This window comes from Calonectris borealis, chromosome 15 (assembly GCF_964195595.1).
Source record: "Calonectris borealis chromosome 15, bCalBor7.hap1.2, whole genome shotgun sequence".
Lineage (NCBI taxonomy): Eukaryota > Metazoa > Chordata > Aves > Procellariiformes > Procellariidae > Calonectris > Calonectris borealis.
The window spans coordinates 21748185-21761510 of NC_134326.1; the positions used below are offsets into that span (position 1 = coordinate 21748185).

The window sequence follows — 13326 nt, forward strand, 5'->3', positions numbered from 1 at the left end:
CACAAAACAACATCAACCAGTGCCTTTTGTCCCCTCTTCCACTAAAAACACTGATTTGCTAGAAAAACGTTTCCTTCCTTCTTTTTGGTTGTGGGCCTCCTTCAGTTGTTCTGTCCAACGTGCAACAGAAGCCAATACTCCTCCCTGGCCTAATGAAATTCACCTTTTTTTGAGGTTTTATGGCAGGTAATACGAGCTTTACACCAACAGCAGATGGGAGGGTCCTAGTTTTCCAGAGAGGGAAAGTATTCCATTCTGTCCCCCGGGGCTTTTGGAAGAGATATGGATCTGAGAATCATTCCTTCCTACAAAGAACAACCAAGTGAAGGTCACTTTTATGTGTTTTTAGGATTCACATTATTTTTAATTTTCCTTTCCACATGAGCTCTGTTGGAAAACAGCCCCTAAAGAGCATAACATGAGAACAGTTCCTGATGTGAGATCTAGAAACATTCCAGCAGTCTTACATTCACTGTTGCTATACAATTTACCGTACCTTTTCTTCAGAGGAGACTGTGAGCTTGTCACTTGATATTAAACTGCAAACCTGGTCCAGACTAAGGCTAAGAAATTCTTCTCCTAGCATCACCTCAGGAAAGTGCTGCTCTGTTCAACAAACGAAAAGGGGGAACAGAAAATTATAATGAAATCCACGCTTTAAGTCAATGGAAGGACTACAGCATTCAGAGAACTGCTATTATCACAGCTCGAAGCACCCGAGACAAACAATGCACCACAACTGCATGGCGGAACAGAAAAAGAAAATAGTCTCAGAGCAGGCTAAAGAAATTTGATATTATTTCAAGTAACACAAGCCCCATGAGACACTTTCATAAATGACACTAAATGGGAACTTAACTTTCTGCAAAGCCACTAAGTACCTTCCAGTGGCAAATATGATTAGAACTGGCAATTGAGAAAAGTGCCAATGCTGTTCTAAAGTAGCAAATAACCTGGCTACCTCGAGATTCGGTTCTTGCCTACTTCAACAAGCTAGACAGAATCAGATCTGCTCAACACCTGTATGAGAGACTGCAGCAAGGGTTCCCGATATTTGTAGGTATTCAAAGGAAAGCCCATCTTTAACATGAATCAGCCAAACAGCCAGTTTGGTGCATACGCTCAGCAGCAAACAGTGAGGGCTCCCAGGGCATCCAGCTGAATATGTATGTGCAAGGGGGCACGAGAGAGGGGCGAGGGGGGATCCTCCTCCCATGCATACAAATGGAAGGAGAGAAGGAGAGCTGATCCCACTTTTAAATTCCTTCCCCAAAATGTATAACTTTAACTTTTCCCCTGCTTCAAACCCTCAGCACCCATCTTCCCCAGCAGCCTTGCCTCTTCCCACTTAGTCTGTAACTGTACAAAATTCTTTTTTTCCCTTTTTGCCTCCAAATCCCTCTGTGCTGTAACTTTGGGAGCCACTTGAAAAACAAAATACAGCAATTCACATCACTGCTTATAATCCCAAACTGGGAGACTTGTGACCAATTGCAATACAGATCCAAAAGGGATCATCAGATCTGTTGAGCTTTACATTTAGCCAAAGGGCACTAGGAAAGAATTACTTTCTAGAAAAGAACTTTTAGGTCAAAACCATCGTTAGCCAGTTGCAGACAATTTTAGTTTTGCAAGCATTTGTTACAAATCATGCCACTTTTATCTCACCTGCTATTTGCTAAGTCCCATTTATCTTTGGCAGAAATACAGAAATATGAATCTCGGACACTTTATCTAAAGCAGCTTTTTTCAAGCCCTAATCCCTTTAGCTTTGAGAAGCTCAGACTCATGTATCCAAAGAGCTCCCTCCGCAGCAAGATCTGCCTCTAGTTTTCACCTCTGCAAAGTATTTTGCCTGCCAAAAAGCAGCACCACGGGGACACAAGCTGGCATAGGATCCAGAGGGGAACTCCTCGGAGATCGCACCTGAACAACCCCTCACCAAGCTGGTGCTGCAGAGGGCACTCGGGCTGCCCCGGCCACGGACCCTGCTTGGTCTAATGGGGACCAAACACCACAGCTAAGCCAAAGGCTCTGACTAAAAATAGCAGTATCTGGATAAAGTTAAATACTCTGTTATGCTGGAAATCATACATAAAATCTAATGAACTCTTCTGGCCTTAAATACTTGAGAAGCAGGAAATGCTCTCCACACAGTAAGCTGGATGCACTCTGACTTCTGGACACAATCTCCTATTCATTCTGGACTGGCAGCTGCAGTAGAAAGATATTTGATCTCTTGTTATTAGTTGGAAGCAAGTAAAAATATTTACTGATTTTAATAAAGTAACTCGTGCCTGCATCAGGCAGGCTCCTCCACCTCCTAAAGTTATCCATTGGCCAGAACTAAGCATTTCTCAAGTAACTGAGCTCATGCACGCAGGGACTCTTGAGCTTGGGGACTTCTGTCTTGGTTTAACGCTGTTACATAAACAACATGGTGAAAAGAATTTTAATGGCGTTTTTATTAATGGAGTTCCATTAACATTACATGGGCTGTTGTACTAACTGGGACTTATGAAGGCCAATAAAACAACAAAGCAGACTTTCTAACTGCCAAACAACCAAATAAATATACAGTGAATGCACTGCTTGTTGGGTTAAAGATTAAACAGGGCCTAGAAGCAAGGATAATGAGATATTACAAGCAAGCCTTTACACAATTAACCATTCCTTCCAGGGTAGCTTTTCCTCCAGGGGATAATACAGCCAGAGCAGCTGAAAAGGTTTTACTTTTATTTGCGGGAGAATACGGGAGGACTCGGTGGGCACATTTTTATTCCACTGAGCCTACTTATGGTCCAATTAAGGACAAAACCGTACCAAGGAAAATGCTGCAGGACAGAGCAGGTGCTCTGGGAGACAGCAGGTGTATTTTTCCCTATAAATAGACAGAAAATCAGAAAAACAAACCAAGTAGAGAGAACTGTCAGCTTCTCTCAAGCAGAGGTCAAGGGCAACTCTGCCGGAGGAGGCTGCAAAGTGCTGGGGAGCATGGGGCCGCTTGGAACAGCTTTACATTTACATTGTAGGAGATGCTGAAAGCCATTGCCTGCACCTACTTATTGCAACCATTGCATCCACTCTCAAGTAAACAAGAGTCTATCCACCCGTGGAGTAAGTGGCCACTGCTCCACAGATCAGAGGCTCCAACTGCATGAGAATTTTAGCTGAGTGTTCCCACTCCCACCCACAAGATTTAGTTTTGCCCGGTGCCATTTATTCCTAGAAGGCACAAATCCCCAGCATTGCCTACTGCTCTCATGGGGCAGCGTACACGTGGAGGACACAGCACGCCAACACTGTGTTGAACAGGCAGCCAAAGAGCTTACCAGGAACACGCTAAGGAACTATTTTGTGGGCTGGGATCCAGAGGATCAGGTTGTTTTACCTCCTTAGGTGTTCCCCTGCGACCAAACCACATTTGACAATTTGCAGTATCACAGAAAGCGACAAGTCTACAACCCAATAAAGCACTCCCTTCCCTGTTCTAATACTAGAGGCATGAAGAGACCAACCAGGGTGTGCTGATCTTGCTCGACCTATGAGTCGCTGTACCTGGAAGCAGGTTTAATTCGACAAACGGACGACCCTTCCCTCACCTGCATAGGCATTTGCCTGCTGCAGCAGTTCGGTACACGCGTGCACATCGGCAAAAGCTCGGATTCCAAGGCAGTTCGTGGGATGCAGCTGGGACTGAAGAAAGTCACAGCAGTTTTTTCTGACATCCATCAATTGCAATAAACTAGCAGCTGGCAACAAAACCTGCAAAGGCAAGAAAGGGGAATTAGAGTTAGCAAGAAAGTAAGTTTGATTCATGGCTTGCACAAATTAGATGTAATTCCCCTTCAGACAGGGACACATTCCTGTGGGGTACAAGAAGGAAGGTAAAAATTTTAGCACTATCTGTATGCAGAAGATCCCTGTCCATGCTCTAAGAGATGGAAACAGCTATCCCATGCTGGGCTAAGAGCAGAGCTCTTCTCCCCAAAAAGACCTCAAGGCAGGTAAAAGGAGGACAAAACACAAGCAACCACGGATGCACCCCAATTTCTGGCTTTGCAGGTAGGTCCTGCACACAGATCTTTTTTCTTTCCCCCTGAAGAGCTTTATGTTATCTACATGCATTACCATCACATTCAAAGCCCATCGCAGCCCAGCACTCCATCACCCTCAAAGCCTTGAACCTTCTTATTTCCAGCAAAACCATATTGGCTTGTGAGCACGCTGCCCAAATTGCCAGGGTAGAGAGGGAGTTCACAGAAGCTCAAGCAGGTTTTGGTGACAGCAAGACTCTCAGGAAAGATGGGGCCAACTATTCAAGTCAATGGCCCTCGTTTTCACCCACCCAAAATGCTGTGGACACCCGTGTTTCATTACTGCATCTGAAAATGAGATACTGCCTTGTATCTACAAAACTAAGCACAGAAAAGGGAGACAGAATTGGATCAGGAACGTGACATCTGCTGGAAAAACCACCTTTGAGGCCAGTGAGCGGGACAGGAAGTAGAAAATAAAGTCAGTCGGGATGTTACAGCCCGTGAGATCAGCTACTTCCTTTCTTATGTTGTCCAGCAACTGCAGACGTGTCGTATCCCAGCTCTTCCATAGCTCTGGCTGCTTCACACATGTCCTTCCAAGCGGGCATCTGTGCTCACCATCTGAGCACAGATTTCTGGAAAATTATTTCCGACTCAAAAAAAAACAAGCGGCTGTTAAACAAAACAAACAGGTTAACTGCAGTCACCTCCCTGGATCTCGATGGCAGGGAAGGGAAATAAACGTCCCTTCCCTTCCCTGTCCCTGCCTGCCTGCCCCCACAGTCCCGTTCCACATCGGGGCAGGACACTCACAACCTGCCCCAGGTCTTTTCTAAGCCACTGATGCATTCCAGCTCCAGCCCAGCTGTACAGTGTCTGACTGCTGCCAAGAGCCGCCCCAACAGGCAACAATAAAAACAAGAAATCAATTAACCCGGGAGCTCGTTTTGGCCCAAGCCTCTTGATGCCAGGAGGAGATTAGTTTGTGGTTTTGATTAAATCAAGATAGCAATGCTCTCACATTTTTGAAACGTAGCTGTGAGCCACTTTCTATCCAGCTGAACCATCTCCTTTTATCAGCAGAAAGGCGAGCACTGGACTTGCATAAGGGCTGTGGGTAAAAAAGCCAGACTCTCTGCAAACCACCTCCGGCCAGGTACCAGCCAGAGCTTCCTCCATGCACCCCCCATCCATCCAGCGGACATGCCTGCACATCCAGGTGGGCTGCTTACCTGGAGTGTTTTGGGATATTGCCTCTAAAACAGAGGCTACTCACTACCACTGCTGATGCCCACATGCTACAGCCCCCTGGACACCCTACTACTGCTGTTACAGCCTCGTGCTGGCTTCACAGGGCAGCGTAGAAGGAGCCTTACACCACTGCAGTCATTGGGAAAGGAGCAGTATCATATAATACTTTTTAGAAGTAGGATATAAACAGCCTTCCAAGAGATGAGTGGATTTTCTCTTTCTTATTTCCAGTTGAATGTCTCACCACTCATCTTGTTTTTACCAGGGAAGGCGAAAAGCAAGCAAAGGATATCCGCTAGCACAAAGTCCATTTCCTTTAGAAATAACAAGAGGAAATGCCCTGCCTAAACATGCAGCAGGACCAAACTGCAACCCCATTAACATCCAGGCAAGTTACTCACTTGGGTCTGGATTTGGCTCTTAATTTTTGAACTCCAACCACTGTGAACGATTTACAGAGAGCTGGCTTCTCCACCAGATCAGCCTCCATACCGAAATCCAATCGCCTTTTGAAACTATGTCAAAATTATCTGCTATTACTACTACTGAGACTGACTTCTTCGCCAAATCAATTATGTCCAGAACCACATCCACAACCATCTAGTTCCCCAGCTGCGCTCTCCCACTCTGCAGACTCTGTACCAACCCCAGGTTTAACAGAACAGTGCCTGTGCAATTAAATACTTCCGTAAAGCTTTGATGTCTCTGAACTAGAAACACCCTTCAGCCAAAAGTGCTCTCTGTTGCTGTAAGGTTCATTCAATAGGCAGGGCATTAACGCTGGACTTCGGAGACTGCGGTTAGTTCCCTGCTCTGCCACAGCCTTCCAGGTAACCTTGGCCAAGAGTTAATCTACACCATTCCTCCTCTGCAAAACTGGGAGAGGAGCATTTCCCCAGGGCAGGGGATATATTAAAGCTTATAAGCTGCTTTGACAGTTTAGTCAAATTGGAAGCCAAATAAGGGTACTGGCTGTAATCCTCAGCAGCACATCTGGGGCCACAGCTGGGACTGCACATCTGCCCAAACAGGGACACAGCTCCCAGGCACCCTCCCAGGGGAATCTGTGACCAGAGAAACAATCAGATCTTGCATTTGCAAGGCAGGTTATGTACTTGGGTTTAACTGAACAGCTCTAAAACTGCACAAGTAACAGAGATAAAACTACATTACTGTAATGTGGCTTTTCAGCGTCAGGAAGGCAATTAGGCTTTATCACTCCCCAACTGCTACCAGGCAGTGCTGAAGGTGAACAATGGTGCTTCTACTTAAATGCTCCACCTGGGGTGAAATAGCCAAGGCAGAGGCACATGTAGCAGGATCAGAGAGCCACAAAACCTCTCCAGGAGCAGGCATAAGAAGAAGAAGGGATATAGAGGTGAGAGAGAAAACGGGGGAGCAGCTGGCAACTTCCCTCCTGATCTACCTTCTCCAACTTCACCACACAGAACGCTACACCGTCCCTTGGTTAAGCAGTGGGATAAAAATGTGGAGACACATCCATCAGAAACAGCATAGTCCTCTGGTGCCACATCCGCAAGTTTCTCCTCACCTTTCTATTAGGCCAATCCAATCTAAAAGACTTTCCCTAGGCCTAGGAAGGGTCCCAACCCAGCTGCTGCCACAGCCCAGAGAAGTCAGCCCTGCTGTTGACCAGGGCTCTCCAGCACGCCAGGAGGGCAATGCAAGGCATGGAGCTTTTGTTCCAGGGAAGAAGATAGCCCTGATTTATTGCATCTCCTAAAGCCAAGTTGAAAGACACTCTGCCTCACTCTGGGCTTGCACCTACTATAGTTGCAGCTTTTGGAACAAACAGGAGGAAGGGAGATGAACTGACCCACTTATCATCCCTTTATCATCAAAACTGCATCTGCCACAGATACTCTCCTTCCTTTGTTGTGAAGTCCTAAGTCCCTAGGGAAAGCTGAGGTGCAGAAGCACACTTCTGAAAAGGAAATGCTACAGCTTCTAGCAAAGCTTTTTTCCTCCTTTCTCAAGCCATTTTTTATTACAATTATTATGTCTGCAAAGCTGACAGTTTCAACATCTATTTCCTCCAGACAGCTGATTCCCAGACACCTCTTCCCTCTTCTTTCTATATGGGCCATACCTCGAACTGTGGTAGTATACAAGGACACACCACACATGTGGTATGCTGCACCTCATTCGTAAGAATTTGTGTGTGAAATCAGGTTAATCAGGACTTTTGCCAGGAAATCATTACAACCCTAATGGTAATGACTTTCTTAATTGGGAGGGTAATTCTCATGCTGTCTGCAAGTAATTAAGTGCCATCTGTAAGGATGGGCGGACACGCTGAAGGGGGACTGCATTCACTGCCTACAGCCAGAGGTCAAGGTGTCTTCACAGGACCGCCTAGGAGAACGAAAAGCCTCCTCCCAAATCTCCTCTTCATTCAGCTCTGCTCAAGGACACCATGCTGAGCCTCTTCCCCATTGCTGGACTTTGCTCCCATCACTCTTCACTGAGCTGGCAGGTTTGATATGAGTGTTGGAAAGCAAGCAGCAATGCAACCAGTTCAGATGCAAAATCAAGACCTAACTGAAAAATTCAAGGAACTGATATGTTAAAACAGCCAGCTATTCTGACCAGGTATGGAGCAGAGGCCCTGTGCTCTGTTTGACATGTGCACGTGGTTTCCATTGAAGCCAACCAGGGCTGCAAAGTCGCTCACTTTAGTTTTTCTCACTTTTACAGAAACTGTAGAGCACAACTTTCTTCCAAATAAATTTATCAAGCTCCACCTTCAAATGAATGAGATCTTTTTGTCGTGCATATGAATCAGATGTCTTTACAACTAACCTTGATGGGGTTGCAACAGAAAAGGAACAACAGAAGGCAGTGGGGATAGAAATCCCAGGATGGATTTTCCTGAGACTACAACATGACTGCAAGGAAGACGGAAATTCTTCCTTGCTCCATGCCTTCCAAACAAGTGGGAGGTTAAAATCCCAAATGTGTGTTCAGAGGCAAAACACTGCTCGGCACAGAAGCCTCTCTATCATCCATCATCCCTGAGCCTTCCTACTACTGCATCTATATTGCCTTCAAATCTCACTCTAAAAATGAGTTTCCAATGCATAAAGCAGGATTGCATTTGTCAGGGCAATTCTCACCCACGTACCCCCAACGGAATTAGAGGAGAGTATTCGCTCCCACACGGGCTTGGTGCTCTCCCTCATGGAGCTAGGGTGGGCTGAAAATCCCCTTTACCCCCCAGTAATTCACTACAAAGACGATGACTGGAGCTGACTGTCCAGGCTGGGCCCCTTGTACACACATCCTTCCTTACTCAAAAAAACCCCAAACAACACTTTGTGCAATGAAATGACCATCAGCTACAAAAATACATGCTTATAAAAACAGAGTCTCACTTCCGGAACACCATACCAGGCCTATAAAAGCAAAAGAGACAGGTTTCTATTAGAAAAGAGACAACAAAAATACTGTAAAAAGCTTGTTGTTGTGAAGCGCTGGGCAGCACTCAGCATTTGAGCACACTTGGGAACACTTATTCCTGCATTCCCATGTTACTTTTGCTGCTCATCTTTTTCTCATTTCAATTCTGCTCTCATTTGATTTTACTCACTGACAAGAACTTGTCTTTTCATTTATTCACACGTTTGGGTAGCTTGGCTGCATCTGTTCAGTTAATCCCATTTAGCTATCTTTTTTCCTGTAGTTTCTACAATGAAATTACCTGGCACCTATACCCAGAAATTGCTTCTTCCAGCTGTTGAGGAAGTCTGAAAAACTGTGTGTCAAACTGCACAAAACCCCTTTAAAATGCACCCTCACTCTGCTAGAAAATTAGAGCTCATGACGTGGCAATAGGAGACCTCAGCCGATACCTGCTGGGAAAAGAGAAAGTCTCGTCACGCTCATGCAAGACAGTGAAGGAACATTGCTGAAACAACGCAGACAGGCACTACCGAGGCATCCTTCCCGCTGGATGGCCGACACAAAGCTGTGCAGCAGGAGGATGTGACAACACAAGGGACCAAACCTGCTTTATTAGATCGGGGAAAAAACTTAACGCCCAAACCTTAGTATTCACCAAACTTACATTTTTTGATCCTACTGTCTGAGAGATGGGAGCCAAAATACAGACAGGGCTCTAACTCTTTGTAACCCTAGGCCATTAGAAGGCAGGCTCTGGTTAGGTTTTACTAAAAAAGACAGCATTCCGTTTGCTCAGAAAAAGTAACATCTGGACTTCCCCACAGACCTTCCGGGCAGGTCTGTGCTGCCAACGCAGCGCAGGACCGAGCCGGCTCTCCAGCCCGCTCCAGCTCCCGCTGCGCTGCTCGTTCCCAGGTGCAGCTGTACTCGAGCACTGAAACGCTCCCACGGGAAAACAGCCAGAGCAGGCGTAGTCACTTCAAGCAAGCCTCACTCAGCGCAGCCCGACTGGGCCAGCACACCAGATGGTATCTCGAGCTCAACACGTCCCACGCGCCGAGTGGGTGCTTCTGGGCCACCTAACAACCAGCAGCATGGAAGGAAAGCATACGTTTGAGAAAGCACGTGGACATAGTCTTCACGTTTCCCACAGCAGGAGGGACCAGCTTGAGACTGTGCAAGTGTCATTCTTCCTCCAGCAATGGAAGATCCCAGAGGAACTCCAGCCCAGTTCCCCCCGAAGTAATGTTGTACCTCAGCTCCTTATGACCCTGACTATACACTGTAATTAAGCATGGGCTACGCAGCAGACAGCTAGCCCAAGTCTAGGAACCACAGTTGGGTTTGAGCCTCAGCTTCTTTGCTGTAACGGCACCTTGCAGGTCTCCTCACTGCTGGTCCTCAGCCTCACCATAGGGCAACCATGGTCCACACTCCTACCGATGTGACAACTGCCAGGTTGACAGCATGCCAGAAAGTTAAGTTTGTAAAACTGGAAGGCAGAAGGGGCAAGAAAAGCATGCACAGACTTAGGTCACGAAGGACGGCACAGGGACTTAAACTGCAAAGTGGACATAGCTCAGGGTTTTGTCCAAGTTCCTGCAGGGAGAGCAATATGCTACAGGACAGCAAGAACCTGCGCCCTCCCTGAGGGACTGGAGCAGAAGAGCATGTCCCATCCACAGCAAGAACCTCATTTCAACCAGAACCAGTCTAATTTTGCCATCTTAATTAGGTCAACATAAAGCACGCAGCAGCATTGTGTCTCTCTCTCTAGCATCACGGACCCGGACTGGTTACCCTGCCCAGCACCCAAGACACAGAGAGGAGACAACAAACTCAAACTGCCACTTGCAAACAAAAACGGAGACCAGCCAAAAAGCACATCCACACAGGAGCTCCCAGCATCCCTTCCAGAAATCAGTGGCTAAGTGCACAGCCGTTTTCTTACCACAAATACAAGTAGAGACAAAGAAAAAGCTTTACCAGCAGCCACAGCATGTGACACGGTGAAACGCTCTCTTCCTGAGCATCCCACTTTATCTGTAGGCTGCCTTTCAATTACTCTTTTCACTTCTAAACAAATATTTACCTCAAAGAACTTCAAGATGGAGTGCACACACACAATAAAAAGGAAGAATGCCCTCATTTGAACAATATGTTCCACTCAAAGCTCTGCCAAACAACTCAAACTATCCAGAAGAATTTAAAAACTAACAGCCAGATTCCTCGACCATGACCTTAAAACAGCATTTGACTCACTGCTTGTTTGAGTCTGTTTTAACCTTCGACAGACTGACCCACAAGTCAGCACAGCTTCTTGGAAGGCAAATGCCTACTCTCGTTATAAGAGCTCGCCACAAAAGCTAAATGCAACATGACTTAAGTGCGGGGAAAGCAGCAAAGTGCCTCAAGACTAAACAGAGGCTGGAAGTAGCTCTTTTCAAGCCCAACCTTTTACTTTCTGCAGCCTGAAGAGATCACTCACCCCCGAAGGACCTGTGCCTTTGAGTATCAAGCTTTTTACTTGGGTCTCCACAGAAGCCACCGAACCAGACCTACCTGCACATTCTCTTCTGTGACCTCGATCTCAGCGGTGTAGATGTAATCAATCAGCTTCCTCAGGGTCTGCCCATCAACGTCTTTTATCTCAATCTTCTTGGCTTTACTTTCAGACATGTCTCCTGAAATTAATTTCAAAAGGACAGTTAGAGTTTGCTTTGCAGGACCTCATTGCAGGCCCTTGCTCCCCATCCCCATCTTGGCAGATGACACCAAGCTGGGCGGGAGTGTTGATCTGCTGGAGGGCAGGAAGGCTCTGCAGAGGGACCTGGACAGGCTGGATCCATGGGCCGAGGCCAATGTATGAGGTTCAACAAGGCCAAGTGCCGGGTCCTGCAGTTGGGCCACAACAACCCCAGGCAACGCTGCAGGCTTGGGGAAGAGTGGCTGGAAAGCTGCCCAGAGGAAAAGGACCTGGGGGTGCTGGTCGACAGCCGGCTGAACATGAGCCGGCAGTGTGCCCAGGTGGCCAAGAAGGCCAACGGCATCCTGGCCTGTATCAGAACTGGTGTGGCCAGCAGGAGCAGGGAGGTGATCGTGCCCCTGTACTCGGCACTGGTGAGGCCGCACCTCGAATCCTGTGTTCAGTTTTGGGCCCCTCACCACAAGAAGGACATGGGGGTGCTGGAGCGTGTCCAGAGGAGGGCAACGAAGCTGGTGAAGGGCCTGGAGCACAAGTCTGATGGGGAGCGGCTGAGGGAACTGGGGGTGTTCAGCCTGGAGAAGAGGAGGCTGAGGGGAGACCTCATCGCGCTCTACAACTGCCTGAAAGGAGGTTGTAGCGAGGTGGGGGTTGGTCTCTTCTGCCAAGTAACTAGCGATAGGACGAGAGGAAATGGCCTCAAGTTGCGCCAGGGGAGGTTTAGATTGGACATCAGGAAAAATTTCTTTACTGAAAGAGTGGTCAGGCCTTGGAACAGGCTGCCCAGGGAAGTGGTGGAGTCACCATCCCTGGAGGTATTTAAAAGACGTGTAGATGAGGCCCTTAGGGACATGGTTTAGTGGACATTGGGTTGACGGTTGGACACGATGATCTTAGGTCTTTTCCAACCTTAATGATTCTATGATTCTATGCATCCAGCACATTCTCCTGGTACCTGACTAAAAGACTGCCCTGGCACTGCCCTGACCATCGACGGACAAACAGCGAGATTCCCAGAAGCCTCCTAATGCCACCTAAAAAACATCTCAACATTTGAAGACACTAGTGTAAAATAAAATAAGTCAATAAATGCACCAAGCTCAATTTCTTGCCAGAAAAGAACCTGTCATGGTTCACCTGCATTCAAACACATATAGGAGCTTAACAAAAAAAAAAAAAAACAACAACAAACTGTATGACCCTCAACCATGTCTCAGTACAGGGACAGACTCAAAGAGACTGTGGACAAATCTTAGGAGGGCTTTTTAAAAAAATATGTAGTTTATATATTTACCAAAAATATTTTTAAAGTGGGGTTTTTTTTTAATATATATATATAGGTAGATGAGTAAGTTGCAACAGCTAAGTTAAGGGTGCTTTGTGGTATACCCTACAATAAAATCAAGGCAGCATTAGCCTCTTTCTTTAAAAAGAACCTGAAACCTGCTGTGGAAAACAAGCACACATGCCAGCAGTTACATCCAGTGCGCTGCAAGCTTCTCTCCTAAATTATCCTCCTGCAACCTGTCCACACAGTTACACCTTACGCAAAGCATCTGGGCAGAAAGCTGTACTTCTGATGTCTCGTCTTCCCAACCTCGCACCTCAGAGGCAAGGCAGCCTTTGGATCCAAACTGTACCCTTTCCCCAAATATGTAACTTTTAAAAAAAAAAAAAAACACCACCAAACATGCAGAACTAAAGCAATAATTTCCCCTATGGATATACAAGGAAAACCCATATCTATGCAAGAGCCTATACATGAACCAGTGTTTTATGTGCACCTTCCCCATCGCTGCTGTGGCCAACGCTGTGCAGGCACCATACGCACATACCCCGTGCGTAACAGGAGCACGTCACAGGAACAAAAGCATGCTGTGGGGAGGAGGAGGAAGGACGCCTTGGGGC

General features: G+C 46.8%; 1 protein-coding gene across 3 annotated transcripts in view; it reads right to left on the reverse strand.

The window, feature by feature from the left end:
- The window catches only part of KLHL3 (kelch like family member 3), a 61177-nt gene that overhangs the window by 17658 nt on the left and 30193 nt on the right, over window positions 1–13326 (reverse strand). For all 3 annotated transcript variants that reach the window (XM_075164639.1, XM_075164641.1, XM_075164640.1), the window contains 3 exons: window positions 11277–11398; window positions 3603–3765; window positions 497–606 (listed from right to left, as the gene is read on the reverse strand). In XM_075164639.1, coding sequence (XP_075020740.1) covers window positions 497–606; window positions 3603–3765; window positions 11277–11398 — 395 coding nt within the window. The remainder of the gene's footprint in view (window positions 1–496; window positions 607–3602; window positions 3766–11276; window positions 11399–13326) is intronic.